This window comes from Aplysia californica, unplaced genomic scaffold (genome assembly GCF_000002075.1).
Source record: "Aplysia californica isolate F4 #8 unplaced genomic scaffold, AplCal3.0 scaffold00322, whole genome shotgun sequence".
Lineage (NCBI taxonomy): Eukaryota > Metazoa > Mollusca > Gastropoda > Aplysiida > Aplysiidae > Aplysia > Aplysia californica.
This window is the reverse complement of record NW_004797592.1, coordinates 544550-553916: the sequence shown is the minus strand read 5'-3', so window position 1 is coordinate 553916 and position 9367 is coordinate 544550. Positions and strand designations below refer to the sequence as shown.

The window sequence follows — 9367 nt, the reverse complement described above, 5'->3', positions numbered from 1 at the left end:
GTTTATAGTTGGTTCTACACCCCTGTGGGATACTCTTCTTTGCAGCATCTGAGATGGCGGAGGTGAGTTCACCATTAAGGGCGCCTATACTTTTATTGTCTAGATCATCCAGTATAACGGTGTCCTCAGCTGTTTTTCTGAAGAGATCCCAGTTTGCCTTCTTGAAGTTCCAACGGGTTCTTCTTTTCCTTTGTCTCCGTTTCAATATACTGATTTGGGTGAGAACGGGACGATGGTCACTAGATATACATTCTGGCACCTCTTCACTGCAGTAGTTGAGTAGATCAGCAGAGACCAGGGTGAGATCTGGTCTGTGGAGGGTCCCATGTCTCCTATGAAGAAGTGTTTTAGTTGATCCTCATCTTGGAGAAGGATAAGGTTAGAGGATTGACATAGTTCTTCAATCCTCCGACCTGTGTTGTTTTGGTCAGCATAGCCCCAAAGGGGGGAGTGTCCATTAAGGTCACCAGCTATGACCGTCTTCTTAAAGATAACACTCTGTTCCATGAAGTTCAGAGTGTTACTTGGGGGATAATAGATGTTATAAAGCATGAGCTTGCTGTTGCCATACCACAGGGTGGCTTTATGTGCGTCTGTGGGGTGCCAATTAAGGAGCTCTACTTCACCCTAGATGTCATTTCTGATATAGGTTATAATCACAGGGGCAACCTTCACATTTGCATGGGTATGGGGTATACCCAGGGATGTGTATGTCACAGGATGAATGGAGAGTTTCCTGTAATAGAGCAATGTGGATTTTCCTTTCATACAAAATTTTCCCCAATTGAGATTGTTTTATCTTTTCCAAGCCACAGACATTTCCTTTAAGAATATTGAAATCTATATGCTTCTCTTTTCCATTACCAGTTTGTATGGTGCGTTTTCTTCTTGTTTTTCCATTTTCTCTGTTTTCTGATTTCCTTTTTCTTCCAAAAACCATCCACCAGGCCAGCTTGGTTGCTCACTAAGACCTGGGGGAGACCTTGATTACCAAGACGGCGTCTCAGCTCGTATGAGATTCTGTCATTTGTTAATAGCATCTGAAACTGGTGGTTTTGTGATTTTCCTTTAATCCCGGTGTAGTAGATAAAGCAATGGCTGTAGGTGCAATGCCACAAACAAAAACCCAACTCCATCACAGAGAGTTTGTAAGAAAAATGAATGGGTATGTTGGTGTCTATTGTATTATATTGAGAAGTTGTTTGATGAGATAAAGAAGAGAAAGACGCTATTAAGAACATAGTTGCCGTGTGTTGCTGAAACACAAAAAAAATATTATAATAATAATAATAATAATAATAATAATAATAATAATAATAATAATAATAATAATAATAATAATAATAACAATAACAATAACGATAATGATAATGATGATAATAGTTATAATAATAATAATAATAATAATAATAATAATAATAATAATAATAATAATAATAATAATAATAATAATATCAACAACAATAATTGAATGTTGGGGTTTCCTCCCCCCCCCCCCTCCCAGAGCAACCAAGTCCTCTCATCCCCAGAGATGGAGGCAGGGGAAGGCATAGCAGGTTCCCAAAGGGTTAATGTTGTCAACAAGCAAGACGCCAATGGTCTCTGCATCTTCTCCGCAGTCATTGGGCTCTCCGATAAATGCATGCTTAATACATGTATGTAGCTGGGTATTTCCTATGTAAAGTCACATCAAGTACAGTGCTGACAGTGAACCTCTGCTTCCCACCACACACATACCCATCCCAACTTCAGGTCATAGACAGGTTGTCAATGAAGAGAGGAGAAAAGAAAAGTGATGAGGATGATGATAATAATAATAATAATAATAATAATAATAATAATAATAATAATAATAATAATAATAATAATAATAATAATAATAACAATTATAATAATAATAATAATAATAATAAAATGAAATAAAATAAAACAGTAAAGCATAAATAGGAAGAGTAAGATATAAATAGTGAAGTAACATGTGTCTCTTTTCGGGGTCACCCCTTGACCTGTTAGCTTCCTCTTTTTCTTTTCCTATTCGAAAAGTACTAACCCCCCCCCCCCCCAAAAAAAAAAACCACGTAGAGATGGGTCTATTTGTGTGTGTGTGGGGGGGGGGGGATATACACCAATTAAATGTACAAATACTTAAGTTCCGTTCTGGTTGTAAGGAAAAGCAAAGTATGTTTCTGTTGTTTGAAGAATCGTCATGGTTATTTATCCACTTACTTTGCGGAGGTAACAGTTAAAAAGGAGGGCTCACAGTTGAAATATATTTGAAAAGGGAAGTTACACGATAACACTCGACTTCAAACTAGAAAGGTTCCATGTACTTTTTTACTACTGACTTGGTAACTTGTCCTTAATAAAGCAGGTGATTGGTGGATGTTATGGTGTAACCTGTTATTATTATTATTACTTTCTAGTGTTTGTATAATCTTAGCGAGTTCCTGACAAATTATAACCGTTATCGCGCTGACTCATCATAAATTATATAGCGTGGGGTGGGACGGGGGTGGGGGCGGGCACGGGTGAAGCACGTTTTCGTATTACAACATAATCCTCTATATCGGGAGAAGTAAAACATTGATATACTCCAAAGAAACGACGTCTCACTTACAACATATTTCCACAGTGCATTTTAAGATCTTAACATAGCCAGAAGAACAAAGCTGCAATACAATGTGTGCTCTGACTATCACATAAAGTTCAGTTAAATATTTTACCTCAAGATTCAACATTTTATTTCCGTAGCGTCCCGAATGTTGGTTGAACATCCATCAGATATAAATCTATACTTCAAATCCCTGCCCTCCACCCCCACCCCAAAAAGCCTTTTTTTTAAGCGACTTTTTGTAATGGTTGGTTATTAACTACGAGATTTTTGGGTAAATTGTACAACCTTCCTTTACTTACCTCTTGCCACCGGTGTTCTTTTGACTGCTTATTGTCTTTCACGCAAATGGACATTAGTTCTTCTAACGAAGGGATGTTATTTGATCGACAATCAACGTCTTTATGCTGTCACGTAGTATCCCACCCGTCCGATGTTGCCTTGACTAACAAGCTGAAGGTAGCCGGCCATCTAAATCATCTCGGTTGAATCGACGGGTGCGTAAAACACTGTCAATCGTATCTGATTTGTGTCCCCAGCATCACAGCAACTGCAGCATCTGTGGGAGCGGCTGGCGTGCCTCAGGCTGGTCTGGTTACCATGGTGATAGTTCTGGCCGCTGTGGGTCTCCCCGTGGATGACGTCACATTGATCCTCGTCGTCGATTGGTTCTTGTGAGTTGCCGTTTTCTCTTTTATTCTTTAGCCATGGTGTCAGAAACAGTAGTCTCCGTATTCAAACAGGGCATAAAACTGTCTCAAAAACTTAGGCTCAAGAACTCCTTCTCTAACTAGTGCATGTGTACAAAAATATAATAATGAATTATAAGTATTCCTTTTCCTAAAGGTTATTTTTTATGTCAGAAGCATTCACGCATTTCGGCACATGAGTGCGTCAAAGGACCAAGAAACAGTACAGTCAATCTAGACGGTGGTTTTTTGTTGTTGAGTGGGGGGGGGGGTGTTGTTGTTTTTTTGTGGTTGTTGTTTTTTTGTGTTGTTGTTTTTTTGGCTACTCAAATTATACAACAGCTTTTTTTAGCCTGTATAGTTTCAGCTTATTCGGGTTCTGAGAAGTCTATGGAAGTAACATGGAAGAAGTAATGGTATAAAACGATATCAGTTTCTTGGTACAAGAGACGCAGAAAACTAAAATTGCATTTATTGCAGTGAAACAAACGCAAGAATACGTGGTAGCTATCCGGAAACCCCAATCTCGACTGGGAGTTCATCATGATAGCATACTGCGGGCGAAATGTAGTTGACCAACATCATAACTATAGATCTTACATAAATAGTAGAGGATGAAACATGTCTGTCTTATTTGAAGCCAGCCTACATAAGTACACTTTCAAGAATCCGTGATGTCCATGATAAAGTAAAGTAAGACGTCAGAAACACAGTATTATGTTGTTTTTTTAAGTGGGCGTCTCCGTTCACTGACCTGTTCGTGTATAGAGCTTAATGGAACAAAGGGACAGTTTTAGTAACTTACTGTGTAAAGTCAAACGACTTTTCCTTCTTCTTTTCACGACTTACCAGAAAATACCACTTCTATGTATAGGTCTGATTGTGCTCTCACACCTACCAGAAGCATTGGCAGAAAAATGTAAGTTTCCAAAACAAATCAGGAATAACATGAAAAAGGTCTAAAGTGATGCAACAAAAAGAACAATTAAGCAATTTTTAAAAAAGAAACCAAATCTATAAGTGATGATGTATTGGAATAAGCCTACCAAAACAATTAATGCCCACAAATCAGCCGGGTTAAAAAAAATACTTTAAACTAAAGAGAAGGGCCAAAATACGGGCTGAAACAAGATTCGAAAGAAAGAACAATGACCATGTTTACTATGAGTTTGATTAAATATTTCCTAAACTAGTCATTCTGTAAGTACAAGCGTTAGACTCTTATAATAATGATATTATTCTAGTGAATTCGATTTGTATTAGTTTGTATTACGGAACCAGCCGGACGTGAAGAGGGTACATCGTATTCCAGACAAGTAGTGGACTCACCGAAAGGTAATTACATCATAAACGTCTATATAAAAGAATAGTATATCTATATTTAGCATTCGATCCCTCTCAAACAAAAACCTAAAACTGGAAAACGAAAACGTCCTGAAACAGTACAGTTGCTGATTGTGGTACACCCTGAACTCTGTGCTTTGAAGGCACTTCTAGGTAAAAGCAAGTCGGTGTAAAGAGTTTCAGGAGATGAAGCCAGCCATTATGCGGAATTGTTTCTATTGATTTAACCCCCTCATGTTTTGGAGAAGATCACAGCGCAACTCTATTGGCCCCTCTCCCCCCATCCATACTGTGAGTACCAGAGATCAATAGAACCTACGAGACAATACCTAGGTTCTTTTCCTATTTCACGTCGTCATGCAGTGGTTAGAGGCTGTCTTGTACTGGTACAGAAAAAATCTTGGCAAAGTGGAATACAGTCCTTTGTCTTTTTGTGCGTGTTTTTTTTTGTTTGTTTTTTCTTGCTTTTGGTCTTAATTACTTGGTTTCCTGTTTTGTTTCTAAACAGTTTCTATGCGTTATTTTTCTGTGTATTTATGCGTTTGCTTGTCTTCCCTCATGTGGGGACAGGAAGTTCTGAGGATTCTCTTCGTCTGTATGTCTGTCTGTCTGTCTGTCTGTCTGTCTGTCTGTCTGTCTCTCTCTCTCTCTTTCTTTCTTTCTTTCTCTCTCTCTCTTTCTTTCTTTCTTTCTCTCTCTCTCTCTCTCTCTCTCTCTCTCTCTCTCTCTCTCTCTCTCTCTCTCTCTCTCTCTCTCTCTCTCTCTCTCTCTCTCTCTCCCTGCAATATTTTTCTTTTCTAAATAAACAAGTTCCGGACGTCGACTTATACTTGAAACGTAGGCTTGCTGTGGTCTTTGAAGTAAAAACCCTCAGTTTAATACAACCTGGGGCTAACGAGACAATTCATACTTCTCAAACGCTCTCAGTGCGTGTGAACGAGAGATCCTCACGTATAGACTTGAACAGTCTGCAGCCTTTTGCTTTTCTTTAAAATGTCCGAAATGGAACTGGAATTGCAGACTGAAAGGTGGCATTAGGCAACAGGTATGCTACTCACGGAAAAACCATTGAGCATTTGGCTGTGTTGGAAAGAACAGAGAAATCATATTTGAAAGTGATATTCATTTCTTTTTATGAAGTCTGCTCCTTTAAGAAACATCAGACTTAAAAACTTACTCCCGCAATTAAACTCTTTGATTGAACCAAGAAATAGAAGTAAGATCTTTGTTTGGGCTTTATTTTAGTCGCTACAAATTTGGCTCTTCTGAGTAAGTGTCATCTTTATTTTAACGTATCAGTTTCCTGTTTCTCGCACTTGCTTACGTTTGGGAGTCCTGAGTTGTGTAAAAATGTAATGGAATCTCAGTTTTTTTCCCAGACTACCCCCATGAGGGGGAGGGGTGTGGGCGTGTTCACACCCTGTAAACCTTGTATATATTTTAGCTGTCTGACTGGCATACACCCAATCACATTTTCACACTCCACCCCCCACCCCAAATCTGCCCCTTTTCACCCACAGGGATCGGTTCCGCACAATGACCAACGTGATGGGTGACAGCCTGGGAGCAGGTATCGTCAACCACTACTCCGCGGACGAGATGCCTCCCTTGGACCATGAGATGCACGACCCAGACGGCGCGGAGAAGGTGCCCAACGGTCAGCAAGACACGACCCCAGTGTAACCACAAACAACAGATGGAGACGCCAAGTCCCGCGCTCTGTACTAACTAATGGCCATACCAACTATTGTCTCCCATTGGCATTACGTGGGTTGACAGTATTCATAATTTTGAATACCCGGATGTTATATGTCAACCCTTCGGTGTAACGTCGAATTGCAGCAGAAGGAGTGTGGGGTTGAGTTTGCTTGGACAACACACAAACAGACTGGGACTACAACTGTAGAGGCAGAGCTGAATTCAACTTTTCTTCTTTAGCACGGGTGAAGTTTATTTCTACTACTTAGATTAAAGAAACGAGGAAAAATAAACTGATCAAATTATGTTGGCCACGCGTTATGTATCTTAAAAGTTGAGGCATGTTTCTCACCCTATAGTTTATCTTGTAGTTACTGCATAGATAAAACGAAAAGTAGATTTTGAATGGGACTGGTGATTTACAAATAAACACAGAAAATGGCCGGTCTAAAAAAACAGGAGGATTAATTAATTGATTGTTTACTTTACGAAATTAACTCATAAGCAGATATTGACGTTACAATATCTTGTTGCTGACGTCGAGAATCTAAAGGTATAGTTTAAAAACTCTATTCTAGACCACCAACAACTTGTACAGCTTCGTTTGGACTGGGAAATTGGCAGCGGCGTGGTGGTGTTTGCACTGTGTCTGTTCAAGTATCATTTATACATCTCAGAAGTATGGCATCCCCATTGGTTTGGTATTCTAAGAAAAAACATGTTTAAATCAGCACCGTCTACTAATGAACACTTTGATTGGGTTGTAATGAGGGCACTGTTTAATGTTTTATTTTTTTAAATTCTGAGAGCAAAATAATCCGAACTCGATGTTATAGTACGAGATTCGAAGAAATATTGGGTTTTTTTAATGAATTGAAAGTGATTTTTGCATTTCCAATTGTGTTACTCGGAAAAGAAGGTTTCCATTGCTTATTTTTCTCCATTCAGAAATGAATAGGAAGTTAAAAAGAACTGATGACAGGAAGTCAACCTGCTCCAGGCTGACAATCACATTTGTACGTGACATAAAATGTGCCTGGCGTGGGTGTCTTGCCATTCCTATTTTTTGCCTGTCCATAACAATTACTTTGACATTTCTGAAAATCGCATGATTGAGGGAAACTCCAGAAGGCGGATTCCGATTTCTCGCTGTTTTTGCATGGACATTGAGCATCGGAAAGGTGAGAGGGCAGAGGTTAGTTGTCTCAACTAGTTTTTCAACAATTTGCGGAAATGACATTTCCGATGATCCAATTTCTGGGCAAAATTAAAGGATCAAATGTCGGATCGTTCGTGTGGTCTTTTGCCACGTGGGTAGAGAGTGCATTCTTTTGCAAGTTTCTGTATGTGCATATGAGTGTATGTGTGTATGCTTGTATGTGTGCGAGTGTGTATGTGTGTGTATGTGTGTGTGAATGTGTGTGAGTGTATGTTTGTAGAGGTGCGTATATGAAATAGAAAGAACGAGCATGCGTAAGTGAGAGATAGATAGTGCTCTTAAGCGTATGTATGTGTGCTTGTGTGTGTATGAGAGTATTTGTGTCTGCATTTGTTAATGTCGTTGCAGTCATATCTTTATCCTTGAGGTTACTGGCCTCTTGATTTATTTGACTTTCTTTCTTTCGGTGTATCTACCCTTTACCTTCTCCTTATACGATGTCTCCGTTTTCTTTTCTTTTCGGTATTATCATCATATTAGGCATATTTATATGATATTCTCTCCATATTCCTGCACATAACCATCACTCCTAACGTATCGATTTTAGACCATTCTGTCTGATAAACTTGTTGGTAGCAACGTATGTTCTTACATCGGCTTTCCATGCTCCACGTATTGGCTTATAGCATATGGTCTATGTCAACGAAGCGCGTAAGATACTTATAAAATTCCGAGTAAACTAAGGTGATGTATTTTAATCTACTTACAGAGTGAACTGATTTCATTTTTAAAAATGTACCAAGCATACACTTTATATTAAGAAATTCCAGCTGCCGTCGGTTTGTTTTAATTGTCCTCTTCGCAATTATTCCAAAGCTTCATTTCCATCTTATACCGTCATTAACTACCCTGTTTCCTCCTCCCTCCTGATCGACCGGTCGTACTGCCTGCTTTTTGTCAGCAATGTCTCGGTAAATGAGATTGAGAGGATTCCAGTGTAGATTGATTTATATCACGCTCTACTGTATGAATATAATCTCATTCTATTCATATACTTTTTACAAACAAATTCGTAGACGTAGTTTTATTTGTGTCAATGCTCTGTCTTTTCTAACATTTTCACGGTCCACATATTATGCTGTGTCCATTATTACCCTGCACTTTGATGAAATCTTAAAAAGTTAACATGATATTTGAGAAAAGGAATACATTTAATTTCCTGAGAATGAAAGAGAGGGGGAAAAGAGAAAAAATGGAGGAAGAGGCAGAAAGGCGTGGGGGGGGGGGGGAGGGGAGAGAGAGAGAGAGAGAGAGAGAGAGACAGACAGACAGGCAGAAGGGGGGGGGGGGGGGGGGGTGGATGAAAGAAGAAACGTCATTTTCTTATCATCTTGGCATCAGTAATTCTAGGTGACAAACAAGGTAGGAATTTCCTTCCTCCTTTCGCAATACATCTTCCTCTTCACTATTAATAGCAGCCGCGGCATCTGTAACCAAAGCGACCACGTCCTCGACAACATAACCGCCGTTGTCGTTGTCGTCTTCCCAATCATGGACGCCTCTATCTTTTCTTACGACAATGTTAATACATTTCAAGGACCTTTTCATTGCCATCATAATTTTCTTTTTTACAACCTCAAAATCGAGAGCTTGTGCTTGTTCTTCGACTCTGAAGCTTTAGAGCGTCGTCTCCGCTTCTCGTTCTCTTCAGATATCCATTTAAATGATACTATATGAACCTACTTTAGGTTCTAATCCAAAAAAGAAGCCCACCCCATATATCTTTGTGTCATTCTTCCCAATTAAAAACAGATATCTCGAAAGTTGGCCTGTTGTCGACGGACTTAGTGTTGCGATGGCCAACGA

At 39.3% G+C, this 9367-nt stretch overlaps 1 protein-coding gene across 1 annotated transcript; it reads left to right on the top strand.

Annotated features, from left to right (window-relative positions):
- Window positions 1-3150: 3150 nt before the first annotated feature.
- Window positions 3151-8728, top strand: LOC101861056 (excitatory amino acid transporter 1; the record flags this gene model as incomplete). Its single annotated transcript, XM_013084852.2, is given in 2 exon segments — window positions 3151-3285; window positions 6165-8728. Coding segments are annotated over 2 exon segments (298 nt in total), but the record flags the coding sequence as incomplete, so codon positions are not given.
- Between the last annotated feature and the right edge of the window lie 639 nt (window positions 8729-9367).